Genomic DNA, 24,381 nt, shown 5'->3' on the forward strand with positions numbered 1-24,381 from the left:
CGTTCGGCAGAACGCACCATGGGAACTACACTCGTCCCCCTGCAGGACCTATACATCAGGAGGTGCAGATCCAGAGCAAGCAAGATCATGAGGGACCTCTGCCACCCCAGTAACGGACTGTTCCAGATGCTACGGTCAGGCAAACGCCTCCGCTGTCACGCTGTGAAAACGGAGAGGATGAGACGGAGCTTCTTCCCACAGGCCATCAGGACTGTCAACTTTGATAACCCCAGAGACTAAATTTTTGTCGACACTTTTTGTGCTATGTTTAGTAACTTATTAACTTTATTTATATGCTGTAACTGTAATTATTTTTGTGCACAACCCGCAGGCATTGCCACTTTCATTTCACTGCACATCGAGTATGTGTATGTGACAAATAAATTTGACTTGACTTGACTTGACTTGGAGAGTAGGAAAACAGTATGTTGCATGATTTCTATCTGCAAATGAAATGTGAAGGACTAAGTGGACATCAAGATAAAGAAAGAATAATTTATCTCATGCAGCCACATTACCAAACAAAATAAACTAATATTAAGAGCTAATGATAATATTGCATAACAGATCAAGAATGGAATATTTATTGTAAAATTCAGTTTGTCTTTGCAAAATCCTGTCTGGTGCTCCACCTTAAAATAAGATCTTTTCGGAATTCTGCCATCCGTAGTGAACTTTTTGTTTCTTGTGCAACTTGAGGGTCATTGTAAAAGCGTTCATTTAATGCCTATCCCTCAGAAGTGGTGGTGAATTGAGCTGCTTTCTTGGAGTGCTGTAATCCTGGTTAGTTAGTGAGGAGTTCCAAGGTTATGAGCTGGCAACTGTCAAAATAAGGTGACAAATTCCATGTCATAATATTTGGACAAGAAGATGAACTTGCAGGCAGCCATGGGCCTGAAGCAATGTAGAGGCTTGCTTTTGTGGCTTCTGCACCGCTAGAAGGCTTGAATATTTAAGGCAGTGGATGAGATACCAGTCACGTGCATTGTTTTTCTCCACAATACAGTCATCCTTAGTTTAGTTTAGAGATACAGCATGGAAACAGGCCCTTCAGCCCACCGAGTTCACACTGACCAGTGATCACCTGTTCACACTAGTTCTATGTTATCCAACTTTCTCGTCCACTCCCTAATCATTAGAGGCTATATACAGAGGCCAATCAGCCTACAAACCCTTATGTGTTCGGGATGTGGGCGGGAACCTGGAGAAAGCCCATGTGGTCACAGTGAGAACATGCAAACTCCTCAAGGACAACACGCGAGATCAGGATCAAACACAGCTCTCTGGTGCTGTAAGGCAGCAGCTCAACCATCCTTCTTGAATATTTTGTACTTCTATAGCACAGTCATGACGTCCATTGTAATGGTGGGAGGGCTTTGATGAGGCATGAAATAGGTCTACAGTTCTGGCCAGTTCCAGTTGCCATGTAATTGATCGAGGAACATCTCTCAGACATTGAAGGTGTGGAATTTCATGATAATGATGTTGTTAGATGTGGTTTGACTATTCTATTATTGGAAATGGTCATTGCCTGACACCTAAGGAGCAAGAGTTTTACTTGCTACCAATCAGCTTATGATTGCAAGCTGGTCAGGCATCTGCAAGTGGACACAACTTGCTTTATTAGCTGAGAATTGGGTATAGATCTAAATACAATCCAATTGTAAGCTAACATTTCTATTTAAAGATAGCGAGGTCATTAACAAAACATCTGAAAACAATTTAACACAGGACATTAAACCAAAGGACATTGAGGAATTCTCGAAGCCAATGCCCCGGAATTGAGATGCGGGACTTACAATCACTTTCCTTAGTTCTTGGTGTGATGGCAGCCAGTAGACCTCACGGCCCTCGACAACAGCACATTGCACTGGCTACAGCGCCTGGAGAGCGTTACATAATTTCTGCTGCCTCAAACACAAGAGGAAAATTAACAGTAAAACTCAGTACAGCTTTTGGCCTGAATGTACTGTGAGACCATTCTCAGTGCTATAAGATATTTCATAAATACTCATTGAACCCTGCATGTAAACGTTATATACAGAATGCTATGGACATGCCATGTCAGTTATCAGACCATGTTTGCCTTGAAAATGTATGATTTTGGGTGCTCCCAATCAAAGAAGGCTAGTTAATGTTATTATTCAGAGCCTTGCACTGCATCATTAACTTTTCACTGGAATATCATATACTTGAGATTTGCAGTGGAAACTACAACATAGGAAGCTTTATGCATGAAGTAACAATATTCATACGAGCAATTTGGAAGCCAACTGTCTTCAGCTGTAGCATTTGCAACAAAAGTTCTCTGACGACTCTGCCATCGTTGGCCTCATCACATGCGACGATGACAGGGTGCACAGAGAACAGACCAAGGAGTTTGTGGACTGGTGCCAGCGGAACCGCCTCCGGATCAACGCGGGGAAAACCAGGGAGATGGTGGTGGATTTCCGCAGGCGCAGCCATATCCCCCTGACACCGATGAACATTCAGGAAATGGACATCGGGAGCGTGGACTCTTATAAGTACCTGGGTGTTTACCTCAACAATAAATTGGACTGGACCGAAAACACCAACGCAATGTACAAAAAGGGCCAGAGCAGACTTTATCTACTGAGGAGACTCAGGTCCTTTGGAGTGCAGGGGGCACTCCTAAGGACCTTCTACAACACGGTGGTTGCATCAGCCATTTTCTATGGAGTGGTCTGCTGGAGCAGCAGCATCTCAGCGGCGGAAGGGAAGAGACTTGACAAGCTGGTCAGGAAGGCCAGCTCTGTCCTGGGTTGCCCCCTCAACTCAGTACAGGTGGTGGGAGAGAGGAGGATGATGGCAAAATTAACATCGCTGCTGGACAACGACTCCCACCCCATGCAGGACACTGTCACTGCACTGAGTAGCTCCTTCAGTGACAGACTCCTTCACTCCAAGTGTGTGAAGGAGAGCTACAGGAGGTCCTTCCTTCCTGCTGCTGTGAGACTGCACAACCAGCACTGCTCCCAGCAGACAAGTCAACAGTAACAGTTAAGGAATACACAGTAAATTGATGACAATTTATCCTTGTCTTTACTTTTATTTATAATGAATGATCTCTTGCTATCTACTTTGCTGCTGTAACACTGTAAATTTCCCCGGTGTGGGACAAATAAAGGAATATATTATTATTATTATTAATTTAATCCTTAGGTCAAAAATAAGTTAGTCATGCTAAACATGGGTAGGATAAGTGAGGATATGTAGGAAATAAGTCAACTTAAAGAAATAACATGACAATGAACATTAACCTTGTTATTCACTGATATTGCTTACATCAGTGCTTACATTATGTATACATTATTACATTTTTATATATTATATGTATATGATTACATGTATTTATGTGTGTGGAACTTGCATCTTAAAAACTACTCAGCCTTCCAGCCAGAAAAGAGGCAAATATGTAGAAATAGTGTGTCAGCTTTGGCTCAGTTTGTTGAATCGTGTTCTTAATTCAGAAGGTTCTGGAGTCATACACACTATAATCTAGCCTGACACTTCTGTGCAACATTAATAGTGCTGTCTTTTTATGAGACAAAATCCTATTCGCTTTGGTGGATGTAAAGAATTCAGTGGCATTATTTTGAAAATGAGTTGGTCATTTTCTCTGCTCTCTCTGGTATCTTAGTCTGTGTTTATCCATGAAATAACATTACTAAAATACATGATTAAAATACATTATTACTTTGGTATTTGTACGAGTTTCCCGTGTATAAATTGAGAGCTATATTGTCCTCAATGCAATGGTCACAACACTTCAAAATTATATCATCCACTATAATGTGCCTTAAAACATCCTAAAAGGTAGTGAATTTAAAAAAATAAATGCCAGCCTTTCTATCTTAGTAATGTACTGGATTGTTTCTTTACAAGATACTTACAACATCCCATAACCAATAATAATGTTTATAGAGGCTTTGGAATCTGCTCACAGTGTAATATTTGTTTCCCTCTTGCAGTGTAGATTATAGGATTGCGCTTGCACTCAGCATGTGTTCTAGAAATTGGCATTTGTTTTTTTGGGAGGCCTTGTTTAATGGTTTTATTAGTAATTGTTAATTCTAAGAGTGGGGAACAGAATATTATATGTCTGCCACATTGACAGCAATTTAGGATAATTCTTGAGAGAGGAGTAAGTAAAACCCTCCATTGTACCAGCATTTTACAAACATCTTTTCACGATTGCAAACTATTTGTACAAATGCAGGTATCAAATGTCTTCCCGAGACATTAATTTAGAGCCAGTTACCTTGAAGCACCAGTGGTGAAAAATAATTAATATATTTTTGAAATTACAGTTGTAGAATAAATTGTAGTATAAATGCTGTCATGGAATGTTTTAACGCAGGAGTAAAGTGCCTTGGAGGAGATATGGTTTAATATAGACATTATTACTTGTAAATAAATATCCAAATTAAAGTCATGGAAATCTTTTAACACAGGAACCCAATGAGACCATGCAGGTCAAAAAGATCTTCCAGCGCAATCCTATAATCCAATAATAGTATTGTGGGCTCAGGTCATGACTCTTCAAGTGCACACACAAATACTTTCTAAATATTTCTGCTTCTTAAGTCAGAGGGTGGTGAATCTGTGGAATTCTATATAGGGAGAGGTTGAGTAGGCTGGGTCTCTATTCCTTGGAGTGCAGGAGGACAAGATGTGATCTATTGAGGTGTATAAAATCATGCGAGTAATAGATCGTGTAGATGCACAGAATCTCTTGCCCAGAGTTGGGGAATCGAGGACCAGAGGACACAGGTTCAAGGTGAAGGGGAAAAGATTTAATAGGAGTCCGAGGGGTAACTTTTTCACACAAAGGGTGGTGGGTGTATGGAACAAGCTGCCAGAGAAGGTAGTTGAGGCTGGGACTATCCCAATGTTTAAGGAACAGTTAGACAGATACATGGACAGGACAAGTTTGGAGGGATATGGACCAAGCGCAGCCAGGTGGGACGAGTGTAGCTGGGACATGTTGGCCGGTGTGGGCAAGTTGGGCCGAAGGGCTTGTTTCCACACTGTATCACTCTATGACTCTATGAGAAGGCTGTGGAGGCCATGTCAGTGGATATTTTTATGGCAGAGATAGATAGATTCTTGATTAGTACAAGTGTCAGAAGTTATGGGGAGGAGGCAGGAGAATGAGGTTAGGAGGGAGAGATAGATCAGCCATGATTGAATGGCAGAGTAGACTTGATGGGCCAATTGGCCTAATTCTACTCCTATCACATGACCTTCTCCCACCCTTCCAGTGGTCGAGTCCCAACTTCTACTACTTAAGATGTTCTTCACCTTCATCAATCTTTCTAGCATTTATTTGAACCCGTGCCTCCTGATTTTTGGCCCATCTACGGAAGAAAATTAATCTTTCCTTACTTACACTATGTAATCTCTTTGTAATTTTGTTTCTCATAATTATGTTCGGGGGGAGAGTGGGGCTGGGGAGGAGGGCAGGGTGGGGTGGGGAGGAGGGAAGAGTGGGGGGGGAGGAGGGAAGATTGGGGGTGGGGGGGAGGGTGAGGGCAGGGAGAGTGCGGGTGGGGGGAGGGGAGGGAGGTGGGGGCGAGTAGGGGTGAGGGGAGGGGGAATAGGGGTGGGGAGGGGGAATGGGGGTGGAGGCAGGGCTGGGGGAGTGGGGGCGGGGCAAGTGGGGGTGGGGTAGGGGGGATGGAGTGGGTCAGTGGGGGGAGGAGGGGGGGATAAGGGGGATTGAATGGGGAGGTTGAGGGTGCTACACCAATACAGGAGAGGTTTTGGGTCCAGGGCTCACTCAGTGACACCCTCTCCCCTTCCCTGTCCCCCCTCTACGAGGAATGGGCCCAAAGGGTCCACTTGGTCTAGTTTATTCTAAAATCTGAATACTTTCAATCTAGACGCCCAATGTCTGGGTTCTGTCTGTTTCAATTTACTAATAACTAATAATAAAATAACTAATACTATGTACCATCCCTGTAGAATAATAACATTACTATAAAATCATTGCTTAATTTCCACTGTTGCAAGGAACGCTGCACTGATTAGCTGACACTTGGACGTTTATTACACCAGGCTACTTTTTTAAAAAACCATCAGCAAACCCATTAGTCTTAGCAATGGGAAATGGGGATAAATAATGAATCATTTGACAAGAACTGGTACTAATGAAGTTCTGTAATGTTCTGAATTAATACCTTCATTTTGATCCTTTAGGTAACAAGTAGTAATTTCAATGTAAGGAGCTACTTTTACTGTCAGAGTGCCTTTTTAAAACCATGCAGAATTAGAAATGACCTGTTAGCTCCTGCAAAGTGATGTTATGTCAGAGATGCGTCTGCTTTCATTGTCGGAAGTGGACTGTTTTCTCTCTGCGATGGTAGAACATAAGTGCCACAAGGAGGGTCCCGAACCTTCTTCAATAACCCAACCATCCTGGCATTACTTCTCAAGTCTTCCTGTTTCTCAAAACCTGACCTTATGAGCTCACAGGTTTCAATTAAAGATCTGAACAAAAACAAGAAGTTTTCATTTACTTCAGACATAGACTCAAAGGGAGACTGAGTTCAGTTTTCCATTACTCATTGTAAGCAAGAAAAGACACAAAATGCTGGTGAAACCCATCGGGTCAGAGGGCAGCATCTCTGGAGAACAGGCAGAGAGAGGAAGGGACCCTCCTTCAGACGAACTGCAGGGGGACGGGAAAGAAAGCTGGAAAAGAGGAGTGCCAGGACAGGGTACTGATTGAGAGTGATCAGCCATGATCACATTGAATGGCGGTGCTGGCTCGAAGGGCCGAATGGCCTACTCCTGCACCTATTGTCTATTGTCTATTGACAGAGCATGCTCAGTAACAGGTGAACACAGGCAAGGGGGGATTTTGATAGGCTTGTTGTTGGACAAAGGTCGGAGATGAAAAGACAGGTGCAAGCCTAAAAAGGATAAAGGGTTGTGAATTGTGAAACTGGAGGTACAATAGTTGTGAATTGTGACACCATTGGAAAGATGCGGGTGGGTGGGGGGAGAGGGGGGGGAAACCGGTGCAAGGTCAGCCAAAGATGTCTTTTCATCTCTGACCTTTGTTCAACATCTGTGTATTTTAAAACCTCCTTGCCTATGTTTACCTATTACTGCCCATGCTCTGCCCTGCCCCTCCTCTTTCCCAACCTGTCTGAAGAAGGATCCCAACCTGAAACGTCACCTATCCATATTCTCAGAGATACTCCCACATTTTGTATCTTTCTTTGGTAGAAACCAGCATATGCAGTTCCTTGTTGTTACTCATAGTAAGCACATTGGCACAATGCAGTTAGTTCACGGAGAGCAAGGGACAATAAAATGAAATGGCAAAGTATAGCAACTGCCTATCATAATTGCCAAGATTTGATCTGAAACTCATCGATGAAAAAAACAACTGACTGAAACAGCTTAAACGTGATTTTAGCCACTGTGCTTATTCCTTTTTTAGAGGTGCCTTTGCAATTAACGGCCACTGTAGTAACAGCTGGTTGCCGCCCATTAATGATATTGATGCTGGTCTGAGCTGTAAGGATGGAGTAAGCGGTGGAAACTATCAGTAAAACAAACTTGCCTGAAGAAGGGATCCAGGCTCCTCTCCTGCCATACTCTATAGATTTGTTACAATGAGACCACTTTCCACTAGTTTTTGAAACATTCAGGCATGGAGCAAATTGGAGAATAAATTCAATTACACCGAGTCAAATTGTAAGAAGGAAGTGCTTTTACAAATATTGTTTAATTGAATGCAATGCTGGGTCAGCAATGGAATCACTGTTAATTAAGTCTACTCTTTTGAGCTAACTCACACGACATGTATCACCAATCTCCTGAAGTTCCCAAGAAGACATTATGCAAAACATCCAAAACAAACATGTCCCAGTGAAAGTCAATAATAATTGAATACCTTTTGCTCGGACTTTCACAATATTCTATAGAACAGATTGCATTCTAATACAACAAAGAAATGTACCAGTTTGTTACTTAATTGTCACATATTATCAATATTTGTCATTTATTGATTTTGCTAATGATTTGGGATTGATGCCGGATTCAGTTGATTAAATGCCATGTAATGTGGAAAAACCTTATGGGAGATGTATTAAGCAACAACGATTTGCATTACTAAACAAAATTAAATAAAATTGAAACTGATACATGTTTTGGTGTCTGGGCTGAAGTGACGCACAAGAGTTCATTCGTTTTAGATTCACTTATGTTATTCTGTTTTGCCTTCATCAGATTTCATGGGATTGACCTAATTAATTATGCATAGTGTGTTAGCAGAAGCTGCAAATCATGGGGGGATGTGGCAGAAACAGTAAGCAGATGCAATGCATAAGGATTGCAGCTGGTATTGCTGGGGTTGTTCCTAAGTTTCATTACGCCTTCAAATGACTCTGTACATATAGACACAAAAAGCTGGAGTAACTCAGCAGGACAGGCAGCATCTCCGGAGAGAAGGAATGGGTGACGGTTTGGGTCGAAACCCATCTTCAGACGTACATCTATGTGTTTTGTTGTAGTTGGGTTGGTAATATTGTTAGCGGATAACCAGAAATAAAATTTCTGAAGAAGGGTCTCGACCCGAAACGTCACCCATTCCTCCTCTCCAAAGATGCTGCCTGTCCCGCTGAGTTACTCCAGCATTTTGTGTCCACCAGAAATAAAATGCCTCCTCACCTCTTTAGCAACTGTATGGGGAAATATTTTGAAGAATGTATGTGGCTTTGTAAAGACAATACCCCCCAAAAAACTTCAAATATATCCATGTTTTATAACTGTATTGTATGTAAGGAGAAAACAACAGCAGTAGTTGCTGGTTCCTACTGAGACTACATTGTTTAAAAAAAGATCAAAGTTATTTCTATGTAATTGAAGTATGCTGTTTTTAAAGAGCTGCAATATGAAAAGGTCATGGAACTGAGCACTCACTTGCAACTTTGAAAGGCTTATGCCAAGCTTTTAAATCTAGCACAGGCTTCTGGTTCAAAGCAGAACTATTATGGGTCACTTGGTATAAAAAGTACATTCAATTTTTGTGTAACATCCTCTCAGGTGTTCACATGCTGTGCAGAACACATTGCCCTAGCTGATGCTTCAGAGGGTTGTGAAGCATTTACAATTAATGGGATTGCATTTGCAGTCTTCTGCAGAGTTGAGGAGCAAATTCCAGTCAGCCAAATGCATTGAAGAACCAAGGCAGTGGCATTTTTACTGGTGGAGAGGTAGAGGTTTCAAATTTAGATCCTTTTGCAATACAAGACCAAAGGAAATAGAAGCAGGAGCCCCTTGAGCACACTCTGTCAAATCTTTGTTCTCACCTCAAAAGTGTTCCTCATATTTTAATATGAAAATAGTGAATTATTTTAAAGATGTAAGTCACTTATAAGTGACTTCTTAAGTGACTTGGGAAAATAATGTAGAGGGCACTTCAACATTAGGTTTCGTTCTTGGTGTCTGCTGAAAATGTTTCCTCAGCCAATGGTAAGAGTACTGGGGATGACAACAATAAACTAGTAAGAAGAAAATCATCAAAGATTACCACAGCTTCAATGTTCTTGGATAATTCAAGTCACTGAAAACATTCAATAATATTATGCCTCACAAGTTCAATGGTGAAGTCACTCCCATGACACTGTTAATTAGGGAATATCAAGATTTTGATCTAGCGATGATGAAGACACACTGGGGTACATTTCCAAGTCAGTAAGGTGCGTGACTTTGAGGGAAACGTGTGTTCAAATGCTCCCACCCACATCGACCTAGCTATAGTGTTACCCTTTCTTGATGAATACAGAATATAATCTTCAGCACAATTGCGTAGGCTTTCAGAATTGGCAACAGAGGATCACAACCATTTCAGCCTCGCTGAATTACGTAAAATTAACATATTAAAACAAAATCACAAATAATATTGTTGAGAGGAAAAATACTCCACTATTCTTCATGTCCTTGTGTAGTAAGGAACAGCAGATGCTGGTTTATACCTATGATAGTCTTTCCAGGTGAGACAGAGGTTCACCTGCACCTCCTCCAACCTCATCTATTGCATCCGCTGCTCCAGATGTCAACTTCTTTACATTGGCGAAACCAAACGCAGGCTCGGCGATCGCTTCGCTCAACACCTGCGTTCAGTCCGCATTAACCAATCGGATCTCCCGGTGGCTGAGCACCAACTCCCCCTCCCATTCCCAGTCTGACCTTTCTGTCATGGGCCTCCTCCAGTGCCACAGTGAGTCCCACCGGAAATTGGAGGAACAGCACCTCATATTTCGCCTGGGCAGCTTGCAGCCCAGTGGTATGAACATTGACTTCTCCAACTTTAGATAATTCCTCTGTCCCTCTCTTCCCCTCCCCCTTCCCAGATCTCCCACTGTCTTCCTGTCTCCACCTATATCCTTCCTTTGTCCCGCCCCCCTGACATCAGTCTGAAGAAGGGTCTCGACCCGAAACGTCGCCCATTCCTTCTCTCCTGAGATGCTGCCTGACCTGCTGAGTTACTCCAGCATTTTGTGAATATGATAGACACAATGTGCTGAAGTGACTCAGTAGGTCAGACAGCATCTCTGGAGAAAAAAGATAGTGACATTTTGTGTTGGAACCCTTCTTAAGCCTGAAAGTAGATGGGGAGGTGGGGGGGAACATGGAGATAGGAAACGGCAAAAACAAATTATTGCCTCCAACAGATGACCAAGGAAAGATAGAGCCCATAATGGCCCATTGTTGGCTGGGGAAGTGGTAATAACCAAGGGATAAAGGGATACAAACAGTGGAACTAGTAGGATGACTAGGGTAGGGGGAAGAGAGGGAATGCAGGGGTTACTTTATATTCGGGAAATCAACGTTCATACGGCTGGGTTGTAAGCTGCTCAAGCAAAATATGAGGTGTTCCTCCAATTTGCATGTGGCCTCACACTAACAGTGGAGGAGGCCCAGGACAGAAAGGTCAGTATGGGAATGGGAAGGAGGGTTAAAATGTTTGCCAACCAGGAGATTGTGTAGGTCAAGGCGGACGGAGCGTTAGTGTTCAGCGAAACCATTGCCAAGTCTGCGCTTGGTCTCACCGATATATAGTGAGAAAAACGGAAACAGTAAATGTTGGAGGAGGTTCAAGTGAAGCTCTGCCTTACTTGAAATCATTTCCTACTCTACTGAAATAATTTCCACATACCTCGATTCCATCCTATGCCTCCTGGTCCAATCCCTTCCCACCTATGTCCAAGACCCCTCACATGCCCTTTGACTCTTTAGTGACTTTCGGTTTCCAGGCTTCCATTCCCTCATCTTTTCTATGGTCGTTCAGTCGCTCTACACCTCCTTCCCCCACCAGGAAGGCCTGAAAGCCCTCTGTTTCTTCCTCGACTGCCAATTTCCTTCTACGAACACACTCTTCCTCCTAGCAGAGCTGGTCCTCAATCCACTGAGTTACTCTAGCACTTTGTGCTTATCTTATTCCTCCTGCCCTTGTTCCCTTGGGATACAAGGATAGTTTTTTAAAAGTAAGGCTTTGGTTGCTGAGTTCCATAACATTTACTGTTTAGTTCCTGCTTAAGCAATTTTAAACATTTATTTGCTGTTCCTCGCCAAATGAAAAAAACAAGATTAGCAACTTTGTGGCACAAAATCAGTAGAATGTAAGTTGCCATAGCGCCCACCCCAGGCAGCAGCCTGAGGCTTTTTGTTTGTAATTCATTTGATGTGGGAGAGAAAAATCAGCAAACTGTTATCGTTTTTGCCACAATGACCTAAACTAGCAGCTCATTCCATATATCCACCGAGTGAAAACGTTGCTCCTCAGATTCTTATTAAGCCTTTCCCCTCTCACCTTAACCCTATGTCCTCTAATTTTGTCCTCTCGAGTCCAAAGAAGGGTATCGCCCAAAGCGTCACCCTTTCCTTCTCTCCAGAGATGCTGCCAGTCCCGCTGAATTACTCCAGCATTTTGTATCTATCCTCTTGTTTATGATTCCCCTCCCAAAGGTAAAATACTCTGTACATTCACCCTATCTATTCCCCTCATGTTTTTATTCACCTTATTCACCTCTATAATATCAGCCTGCTCTCTCCTATGCTCCAAGGAATAAAGTCTTAGCCTGCTCAACCTCTCCCTGTAGTTCAGCCCTTCAAGTCCTGGCAATATCCTTGTAAATCCTCTCTGCACTCTTTCCAGCTTAATGATATCCTTTCTATGGCAGGGTGAGCAGAACTGAATACAATACTCCAAATGTGACCTTACCTTCATCTTGTACAACTATGAAAATACGTTCGAGCAGATGCTGAAGAACAAAAAGCAGTGTTTCCACTTAGAATGAAAACCTATGCAAAGTACATTTAGAATCATTTGCAAGTAACATTGAGGAAAGGCCACTGAACCAGTTCTGTAGAGCTTATTTTCCATGAAGCCCAATTCTCCTTAAAATAATGCTCTTTTTAAAAAAAAATACACCTGCTTATCTATGTTTACATTTGTAAAAATAAATAATTCCTTTATTTTTACACAAATCCATTTACATTTCCTGTGAATTCCCCTGTCAATATTTAATGCTTCTATCCTTCCTAAAATCACCCACAGTGGTTTGATATTCAAATATTATAAACTTATAAGGGAAATAGATTATAGAGGGTAAATTTGTTTAAACCTTTTTAAAAAGAAATTACCATGATGGCAGTTGTGTGTGTTTACAGAAAATTTTCACTTAATTGATAGGTATGAATTCTCCACGAGCCTTCACTGCTTTTGTCAAGCTAAATTTTTTACAAACCCCAGGATTTTCTGTCCATGTACTTTGATAAAAATGGATGGGTTGCACTCCTGCAATTTTCCAGATGCAATGCGTGGGTAAAATCATTCCTCATCAGGAGTGCAGACACACTCAGATAGTTTCACAGAAACAATGCTTGCCAGTTAATCATTTAGTACATGTCTAAGTAATGCAAAAAGGCTCACTGATTTAAAAAGCAGCAATCCTTCACTGTGTTGTATTGAGCTTTGAGACGTAAAGTTTAAGATTACCATCAAAAGTTACATTCAAATTATTGTCTAAAGACTTTAAACAACTGATCGACATTACATTTTTCTGAAGTATGTTTTCAATGCATTGTCCCCAATCTTATTCAGGCTAGCTCTCTGTTTGCACTCACTGATAACATACCCTTTGAATCTAGTTTTTACTTGGCACAGCTTCCTAGGTGTGATCTTCCTCTTGGAAGTCATGTCTGACCTGACCAGCACTGGAGCATTTGAACATTTTCTGCAATCTCTGCCAACAGAGTGGCTTTGTCGGCTTAATCCTGACCTCAGTCTTACTAGCAAAATTGTCAAAGTGTTCAGGTTGAATTTTCTTTTGAATTGTAAGCTGTGCATTCTCTGGCCACCTGCCCGATAAACCCGCTTTTACCTTGAGCTGGTCTCAGCGTACAAAAGTCCTCCAGCCTGTTCCAATCAGATCAGTGAAACGCTACATGGCGTCATTCACATACTTATGAGCCTCGTCTTACCAGGCTGAATCAATTAGCAAAGTTGTTAATGGCATTCACTTACATTCAAACACATATAGGATGTATTAAAAATGAAGCTATACGCTCATGACTGTATGTCTAAGTTGCAATTGACACCCCCCCCCTTAGTGAGCCAGACCTCGATTAATGACAAAACAGAGTTCAGAAAGAAGATAGAGAGCTTAGTAATATGGTGTCAAGACAACAACCTTTCCGTCAATGGCAGGAAGATGGAGGGCTAGTTATCAGCTGCAGGAAACAAGGTGGAGTACACACCCCAGGAAGCATCAATGGTGCCAAAGTGAAGATGGTTGGGAGCTTCAAGTTCCCAGCGTAAATATCACCAACAATTTGTCTTGGATCAATCACATTGAGGCTACGGCTGATAAAGCACACCAATGCCTCTACTTCCTCTGAAGACTAAGGAAATTTGGTACTCCTCCAATGACTCTTATTAAGTACTACGAATGCAATGTAGGAAACACCCTATTAGGATGCTTCACACCATGATTGGACAACAGCGCTATCCAAGACCGCATGAAATTGCAGATTTGTAGATGTAGTCCAGTCCATCATATATACATCCAAACCCACCCCATCTTGGCCTTCGTAACAAGAGGAGTTGAGTATAGGAGCAAAGAGGTCCTTCTACAGTTGTACCGGGCCCTGGTGAGACCGCACCTGGAGTACTGTGTGCAGTTTTGGTCTCCAAATTTGAGGAAGGATATTCTTGCTATGGAGGGCGTGCAGCGTAGGTTCACTAGATTAATTCCCGGAATGGCGGGACTGTCGTATGTTGAAAGGCTGGAGCGATTGGGCTTGTATACACTGGAATTTAGAAGGATGAGGGGGGATCTTATTGAAACATATAAGATAATTAGGGGATTGGACACATTAGAGGCAGATAACATGTTCCCAATGTTGGGGGAGTCCAGAACAAGGGGCCACAGTTTGAGAATAAGGGGTAGGCCATTTAGAACGGAGATGAGGAAGAACTTTTTCAGTCAGAGGGTGGTGAAGGTGTGGAATTCTCTGCCTCAGAAGGCAGTGGAGGCCAGTTCGTTGGATGCTTTCAAGAGAGAGCTGGATAGAGCTCTTAAGGATAGCGGAGTGAGGGGGTATGGGGAGAAGGCAGGAACGGGGTACTGATTGATAGTGATCAGCCATGATCGCATTGAATGGCGGTGCTGGCTCGAAGGGCTGAATGGCCTACTCCTGCACCTATTGTCTATTGTCTATTGTCTATTATCCCCATCAACTCCATCAATATTTAATGCTACCTCGGGAAAACAGCTACTATAATGAAGTACCATGTAAACACCAGTCCTTCAATATTTACCCCTCTCCCGTTGCGCGAAAGATACAAAAACTTGAAAGCATGTACCACCAGATTTAGGAGCAGCTTCTTCCCCGCTATCATCAAATCAATGAACATACCTCTCATAAGTTAAAGGTGTAGTCCCGAGTACCCAACCTACCACATCGTGGCCTTTGCACATTTAAAAAAAAAATCTGTGCTTTCTTTGTAACAGTAATACTAACACTGTAACACTATATTCTGTACTCTGGTTGTGCGACATTCATGTATAGTATGGTGTGACTGCATACTATACAGCTGCTTCCAGGCCTGCCTACTACCGCCAGCGCCGGCTCACACAGCTTCCTTGGCCGCTTCCAGGTCACGCTTGCCGCCACTGCTGACCCGTACATTCACTCCAACTGCCCACAGGTCACGATCAGTGACTCCCTTGATCCTCACATCTCACATCTCCCCCCAGCCACCAGCAGGCCAGGGCTGTCAACTCACCTGGATTCCAGGCCCAGTTTCAGACTGAGAGTCTGAAGAAGGGTCTCGTCCTGAAACATCACCTATCCACATTCTACAGAGATGCAGCCTGACCTGCTGAGTTACTCCAGCACTTTGTATCCTTTTGTGTATTAACCAGCACCTGCAGTTCTTTGTTTCTATGCCTCAATTACTCTGTTTCAGCAGACAATTGGCAATCATGGACACCATTTCCCCTCCATGGTCTATTATAAAGAGAGTTTGCTGTAATAATTTTGATTCCCACATTTGCCACCTAATTGGGTGGTGTAATTTTATAACTGCCATCTGCAGCCTATGAGGGCTGCTATTGCATCAGATATTTCCACTCTCCCACCCAACCCCCTTCCCTATTTTGAAATTGTCTAATCTTGAAAAGGAATTTATGAAGCATTTGAAAGTGGGATTTCAATTTTTAATTCCCGGTCTGGCCATTCTTAAATTGTGTAAATGTTGGGCATTTAAAACTCTGACCTTATGATTCTGCTCAGCCATCTGGTCGGCTTTGATCCAAAGATTCTGCAATCAGGTTACTTATTGCAAAACTCCAAAGCACGGGTGCGTGTCACAATAAAATACCGTCACTTTAGTGGCTACTGGTCTTCTGTTTGACCACTTTATAACAGTATATAGTGGCAAGATAATGGATATCGTTATTCATCATAACCCATCATTATTATATATCTTTTTTCCCCAAAAACATTGTGAGACTTTAAAGAAGATATCTACCAAATTCTTCACCCATTGTGTCCTAGATGTGGTTTACCAGCCATATGTAGTTCTTGTTCACAGGCCTTGCAGTGTAGTTGCAAAGGCACAGCTGTTCTCAACAGAAAATAGAAGCCTTGTGCACAGCATTGTGAGTTGTAGCTCGTTCAGAAAAAAAATGGTGAACGCCCAACATGTCAGTGGAAGAATGCCAGTTAGGGAAAATGGTAAAATAAACCATTATATTTTTAATGTTCACTGGGTAAAAATAGCTTAACTATTTGTTTTAATTATTTTTGGATTATCGTTGATTTCAGAGGCACCAATACCACCAGTTGATTATACTAGCCACTTGTTTTGGGTTTGTAAATAGACTAAGCTGAATCCAGCAGACAATGATTAAACATTATAGCAAGCCAGTTCTAGGCAAGAGACCAAACCTTAACCTTAATGCTACTATGGAGGTTTGTGGAAAATTACCTCCCATTCTTCAATACAAATGAGTGGAAATCTGTTTGCTGCCTCCTGGACTCTTGTTAATAACATTTGAGAATAATTAATGGAGCACAGTAGTTCTTTGTTAATATAGCAGACCCACATTGCATTTCTACCACCTAAGCTGTTTCAGTATTGGATGTATCCATGCCGGTCTTTGTCTGCCTATATTCCAGCTGCTCCTTTCTATGTTATTTTTCCATTTGTTTTCATGTCTTCTGCATATGTTTCAAGATTCCTTTGCTGTGGTTCCAGAGATGTGATGCATGTATGAAAGCACAAGATGATTTACTTAATGAGGTATAGATTTAAAAAAATAGATGACTTGATACTTGAATTTCCACGATTTCATTCACTCTGTTGTTTGATTATTTACTGAGAGAAAATGGAAGCAAAGCAGGAATTTTCAAACAACTTGAAAAATATACACCCACAGACCTTTGCAAGAATATGCGGCTGGGCGGAGTTGCGCAATAATTTCAAATTAAAATATTTTCATTTTTATTATGATTGCCTCAACGGTTAATTTAAGGGAACAGTTAGTGAAAATAACTTGATCAAATGAAACCTTAAATAAAATCCATTCTAAGTGCAATGACAGAAGTTTACTTATTTCTGCCATATCTGACAAGACTGAGGAAATTGTAGGGTTCATAGAGTCATCAAGTCACACAGCAAAGGTCCTTTGGCCCACCATGTCCATACTGACAATTAAGTACCTATCCGTACCAATTCCTGGGCGGCACAGTGGCGCAGTGATAGAGTTGCTCTTACAGCACCAGATACCCGGGTTTGATCATGACTACGGGTGCTGTCTGTACGGAATTTGTACGTTCTTCCTGTGACCACATGGGTTTTCGCCAGGTGTTCCGGTTACCTCCCACATTCCAAAGACATACAGATTTGTAGGTTAATTGAATTCTGTGAATTGTCCCTAGTGTGTGGATAGAACCAGTGTACAGGTGATTGTTGGCCGACGCAGACTCTCTGGGCTGAAGGGCCTGTTTCTATGTTGTATCTCTAAAGCTAAAATTAAAGCTTCAAGTACTTGTCAATATACTTTAAAGCTATGAGTCTCTTCCTCCATTTGCCCCTTGAGCAGTGCATTCCAACTTCCTGTCACCTCTGATAAAAACAAATCTTCCTCAAATCCTATCTAAATCCCTTTCCCCTTACTTTAAACCAATGTCCTCTGGTTTAATGCACCTTTGCCATATGAAAGAATTGTTTACTATGTTCTGCATCAGCATCCCTCTTAATTATGCATAACTCAATCAGGTCCTTACTATAATATGGCATATCAGAACTACACACAGTACTACAACCATGGCGTGACCAATGTTTTCCTGAGTTATAATCACCCAGCTTTAATTTATATGCCCAGCTAGTTAAGACAAGTATCCTGTATGCTTTCTATCTGTGTGGTTACATTCAGGGATCCTTAGGCTTTACAGCTGTAAAGTACGGCCTTACGATTCTTCAGTATTTTTAAGAGCCCACACCTTCATTGCGAAAGTCCCAGCCATATTTGTCTTACCAGCAAGAATTACCTCAATGCTCTGTGTTGTCCTGTAGCCTAAGGCTGCCCTCCCCACCCCCTCACTTTCTACAACACCAGCACCAATTTTTGTGGCATCAGTGAACGCACTCCCTACATTCATGTCCACATGTATATAACGAACAGTAGCACCAATACCCATAGTCTCGGGATTCCTATTACTGAGTGAATTTTGGATTCTATTTGCCAACGCCCTGGATCCCGTGGTTTAGCCTTTGAGACCACTTTATGTTAAACTAAAACCTGCTCCGCGCTTCCCCTTTAAAATATCCCTCTTCCACCTCAAAGCTATGCCGTCTCGGCTTTGATAATTCCACCATGGGAAAATAGTTTCTGACTGTCTACTCTATCTAGGCCTCTCATAATTTTATATATTTCTATCAGGTCTCCCTTCAGCCTCCAAAGCATCAGAGAAAATAATCCAAGTTTATCAACCTCTCCTCAATAGGTAATGCCCTTTAATCGAGGCAGCATCCTGTTAAACCAATTCCACACCCTCTTCAAAACCAGTGTTTTTATTGAGCTAGACAGTAAAATCCATAGTTATAAATTGGATGTTAATCATATTCTATGTTTAGAGATACAGTATGGAAACGGGTCCTTTGGTCCACCGAATGTACACTGACCATCGATTACCCGTTCACGCTAGTTCTATATTATTCCACTGTTGCATCCACTCCCTACGCACTAGGGGCAATTTTCAGAAGCCATTTAACCTACAAACCTGCACATCTTTGGGATGTGGGAGAAAACCTGAGCACCCAGAGGAAACCCACGTGATCACACGGAGAATGTGCAAACTCCACATAGGCAGCAGCCGAGGTCAGGATTGAACCTGGGTCTCTGGTGTGTGAAGCAGCGGCTCTACCAGCTGCCTCCGTGGCACATGAGTTTCTTTAGATATTTTGTTGTAATGCTTCAATATATCAGAAGATACTCCTGTGATACCTTATACGAAACCTAATATTTTATCACTGTTTGTGGAACTGGAGGGGTATGGTTATTTGATAAATGTCAATTTCAAGAAGCCAATTTAACTCACACTTTTGTGACTTGTACAAACATGCAAAATTTTTGGATCGATATTTTAAAAATAATTTCTAAAGTTATCGATAACCAACTGGATTTAGATCCAAAATTGATAATTTTAGGATTATCAGAACACATTACAAACTTTACGCTAAGTCAGAGACGCTTTCTTGACTACAGTTTAATAACTGCGAAAAAATTAATACTTAAATTTTGGAAAAAAACAGTAACCCCCACAATCAAAATGTGGATTACGGAAATGACCGAGACCTTGCATTTGGAAAAAATAAGGTTTGCCTTAATTGACAAACCAGATCAATTTTTTAAAATATGGTCTCCATTTATTGAATTTTTAAAAAAGTAAATGGGTTTGTCACAAAACTAAAATTTAAAACTAAAGTTAAAACTTGAGTTTAGGGTTGGATGTACAACTATACTCATTAACTCCCGGACCTATCCCCATAATCTTTATGTTAGTAATTCTCTTTTTTCTTTGCTCTCTCTCTATTAGTTTATAGTCTTTTTTTCCAGCCTCTTTTCATCTTCATTTTTTCTTTAAAAATTTAAAAATTGAAGCTATGTAAGAACTCTATAACCAGTTTGTCGTTTATTATTATTGGTACATATGCTTTAAAAAATTAAAAATTAAAAATTAAAATAAAATTTTAAAAAAAGAACAAATTAACAGTCTGTATTACTTGAATGTGGGTGTCGCTGAGAAAACCAGCCATTTAAAGCTAAACTTCACTTGTTCTAATAAGAGTGATGGGAAGCCATTTATTATATAATCAGGTACTATCATTATTCTACTACAATAATGTATTAATTCCAACTATTTGAGTTTGGGATAGTAATTAATCTGTGTCATGGTTTTGACAAACCAGTCCTCACTATTTTAGTGGCAATTAACTTGTAATATCAACCTCTTAACAATCATGAAAGGTTTGTAATGAATGCTCACTCTGCTGTTCAGGCACGTAGCTAAAATGGCTAATGCTGAAGGATGTTTTTACAGCTGACAATTCTGTGAACTGAATTTATTTGAAAATTCTTTCAGTCAATATTTAATTTTAATTCTTTTCATTTGACAGGAAATTCATGTTAAATTGAGTCACTGTATCTCTGCACAGCACAATAGTACAAATCATCAGTGGCATAAAATGTGACAGGTTAACTGCTCGTAATCTGTTGATTAACCCAACAGTAGCATATTGAAGACAAGCAAGGAAACATTGCGGAATGATTGCAACAACTGCATATAGGGAAATGAACGGGCTAGAGTGCTTGAAAACAATGATAAAGCTTGAGATCAGATGATTTTATCAGTGGCTTGGATCTTCCTGGCCTCAACCAGCCACCTGCCTTCATGGCCATACTCACTTAGCCCAAATGCAAAGGTACAATGTCAGTGAACAGCAAGGACTCAGCACAAAGAGGCATCTCTGGTGGAAGACAGAGTCTCAGCCCCTAAACCCCCCTGACAGGCTTTAAAAGGAGACAAAGCTTAGAGCAGGGGGAGTGGGGGATGAGGGTGGAACTTTGGCTCCAGTCAAATCTTGTAATTGATCTTATAACTTTTAATATTCTCCAGAATATTTAAGATGGGATTCAACCTCATGGAAAGAATTAAGAAAATAAAAAGTTATGAGGCACTTAAAAATTAAAACAGAGTGACAATATTTCAAAACATCATCTGGCAATCACGTGCTGAAAATCACATTGCAGCAATTAGTCTTGCTGTTAAAATGGCTGCTGTGGAACCACCAGTCACAGCCAGGAAGGTTTGTCTTAATGTGATTATCGAAGTGTGTTGCATTCTCAAACCATTCTCTGACCTGTATATCACCTCAGAAATGACACTGGTACAAATCAGGGCCAGTTTCTGCCCAGCTGTTATCAAACAACCGTAAAGTCCCCCTATTGACTGGAGAGCAGTCCTTGACCACCCATCTACCACATTGGGGACCTTCGAGCTATCTTTAATCGGACTATACTGGCTTTTTATCTTGCACTAAATGTTATGCCCTTTATCCTGTGTCCATACACTGTGGGCAGCTTGACTGTAATCATATAGTCTTTTTACTGACTGCATAGCATACAACCAATATGCTTTTCACTGTACCTCAGTACATATGACAACAATAAACTAAACTAAACTAGCTGGTGGTTCCAAAGGAAGCCTTTCTAACAAAGGTTTGCTCCTGCATTTTTAACAGTGGAGTTACTGTGGTAATTTAATCTCATTTTGGGTTAGTTTTTCTGGCCAGCTTTCTGTGTTCTGGGATTCGTCAGTGGACAGCAACGTTTCTGTAGCGAGCTGAGATGCCTACACACTAGGTAATTTGAGCATCAAATACGTAAGCTGTAGAAATGATAAGAGCAAATCAAAGTGAATAAATAATTTTTCCAACAAGAAAAACAATCTTAGCACTTATTCAGAGTTGATCTGAAATTCCTGAACCTGCAAGACATTATTTTATTTTGCACTATTTAGACATCTGAGGAGAGTCCCCATGTAAGAAATATTAAAAAGTGCTTTGTACTTTGACAAACACGTACAGCCATGGAAGAATAACAGGTTTTTTAAAAAAATAGCACTAATATATGAGAAGCTATGCTGCTGCAAGGTTATTTGATGCAGGTGATTTCAGAAGTATAAATGTCTGAACTGCTATTGTATGATCCCTTACTTGAACTTATTGTCTAAAAGAGAGAACCCATTTGACTCCAATTGTTAAGGATGAACTTTGATGGAATGACTGTTCTGTAGTGGGTACAAAATCTCCTAAAGTAAACCAGGAGATTAATGAATCACGAAGCTGAACTGCTGTGAAAGTTTTATTTAAAGTGTATATTACAATGTATTACAATATAAAATAAGTATTGATGGATTCTTCTTATGATCTGAAATGGTCTTGTTTTATTTTGTGCTGTATTCACCTTGAACAGCAAGTATGAGCACCTTGATTGTTAAAGTCCATTAAGAAAAGAGATTCATACCACATTTCTAAAGTTGGAAAATGTCATCTGTTTCAGCTCCCCGATGAGACTGGATCGGAGCTGTTCATCAGTGACCACAACACCTTCAAAGGTGTGTTTGGTTTGTGCGGATGAGGCATCGGGATGTCATTACGGTGTCCTTACCTGCGGCAGTTGCAAAGTTTTCTTCAAAAGAGCTGTGGAAGGTAATCATCTCTTTTACCCCCTCTGGGATCATCTCTTTTATACTCTGATTGTTTTTCAGTTAACCTCATCAGCTGCTGCTTCTGTCTGATCTGCATATCTAATTATTGATCAGCAAAGGGACACAGAGTCCTGGAGTAACTCAGCAGGTATTCCAGGTGACGTGGTCGAGATTCTTCTTCAGACTTATTATTATATCAATATAATTTATCGGTACTTGGTGAATAGTACAATACTGCAATTAATACACAATCAGATAAGCAGCAGTGCTTTCCTGTAGAGTTGTCTGCATATTCTCTGCTGTGGGGGAAATAAGGATTAATTTTACACCAAAAAAGCGATTTGGTGTTAATCTTGTTTATACTCTTCACCGCTGCTGATTTTGTTTTTGTTCCTTCAAAGTGTGGCCCGAGGTGTTCAGTTCCTAGTATGATGTTGTACATTTCTTTGGAAGCCTTCATCAATTTCACTTAATTGATTATCTTTACTCTTCAACTTCGATGTTTTTCGCCAGTCAATGTGTTAATGTATTTAGTAACAAGATGGAAAATCTTCCCTTGTCCAGTATTTGTAATGATTTATTTTGACATCATGTGAACAGATCATGCAGATGGTCACTTCCTCATTTACCCAAATAGCAAATTAAAAAATAAATTCGGTGAAAGCTGTGTTTAGTTTAGTTTAGAGATACAGCACAGAAACAGACTCTTCGGCCCACCGAGTCTGCACCGGCCAGCGATGCCCGCATATTAACACTACCTTACACAAGCCAATTAACCTACAAACCTGTACATCTTTGGAGTGTGGGAGGAAATCAAAGATCTCGGAGAAAATGTCACGGGGAGAATGTACAAACTCCGTACAGACAGTACCTGTCGTCAGAATCGAACCCAGGTCTCCAGCACTGTAAGGCAGGAGCTCCACCGTTGCGCCACCGTGCCACTCGTGTTGAAACCATGTGTCGGCCTTTCCCCACTGGCATTCACCCTTCCATTACATTTTCAGTAGGTGAGATAAACCTTAGATTCCACTCTTTCAGATGTACACTTCAATGCTAAAAGCAGTTCAATAAATCTTTTCATTTCTGAGCTTGACTTTGCACCAGTTACATTTTTGCTCTCAGAGAAACCAGCAAGTGAGTTCAAGGACTGCCAAATTTTAAACTGCATTTCAATTCCTTTTCTTGGCCAGCATCATTGGTGGAGGGCTTTCAGAAGGGTTGTCGGAGGGGAAGGAGGAGTAGGGGCCTTGGTGGTGGAGCTAACGAAACTGCCCGTCCACCATCTGTTTCCATATGGTACCATAAAAGATAAAAGAAAGAAAACTGGAAATTACATATGAGCCTAATGTTTCCTTCTTAGGCAGTTGTTATTAAGCTTCGTCAATGCAAGTGTTTGTTTCTTTAGTTATTCATGGTGAAATATGATCCTGCCTGTACTAAGTTATATAATTGAGAATATTTCCTTGCTGATTTTGTGGTAATCTCATTCCTGATAGTCACCCATGTATATAGTAGTATATTTCACAAAAAGAACTGCTATGCAGACTCCGTGTGATTTGTGCATATGCTGCATGTTCTCCTGTTGTAGAATGATTTTTCTTTGCCTGTGATGTTTTCTTGGCAAATGTCTAGGTGGCCCTGGATGAAAATTATATCTGCAAATGTTTATGTGACTTGTGCATCTGATTCCAGTGGTACTGATAATTCTAAAGGATTTGCTTAGCTCATCACTGATGGTAGGGCGTGGACGGATGTAAAATCTCCCTTTGCTTTATCTCTTCAGATGCTGCACAGATGTACACCAAAACACATGGCTGTGCCGTCATTGTTTGCTCTTGTGAAAGCCCATTTTAAACCACAAAAAATGCCGAGAATTACTCTGTGGCCTTGATATTTACATCAAAAGCCAGACATCAAAACTGGCTGAAAAAAATTTCATCCAGTGCAGTTTAATCCCAACTGAATAACAACTTTGGTTTGTTCGCTTTGGGAACCTTAGACAGACTTAAAAATCTAAATATAATTTAGGGGGTGTATTTTTTTAAATTTTGCTGCCTG

General features: G+C 41.0%; 1 protein-coding gene across 1 annotated transcript in view; it reads left to right on the forward strand.

Moving 5' to 3' along the window:
- Window positions 1–24,381, forward strand: part of nr3c2 (nuclear receptor subfamily 3, group C, member 2) — a 260,093-nt gene that overhangs the window by 149,060 nt on the left and 86,652 nt on the right. Inside the window, exon 3 of the mRNA XM_078406024.1 lies at window positions 22,176–22,324. Coding sequence (XP_078262150.1) covers window positions 22,176–22,324 — 149 coding nt within the window. The remainder of the gene's footprint in view (window positions 1–22,175; window positions 22,325–24,381) is intronic.

This window comes from Rhinoraja longicauda, chromosome 1 (genome assembly GCF_053455715.1).
Source record: "Rhinoraja longicauda isolate Sanriku21f chromosome 1, sRhiLon1.1, whole genome shotgun sequence".
Taxonomy (NCBI): domain Eukaryota; kingdom Metazoa; phylum Chordata; class Chondrichthyes; order Rajiformes; family Arhynchobatidae; genus Rhinoraja; species Rhinoraja longicauda.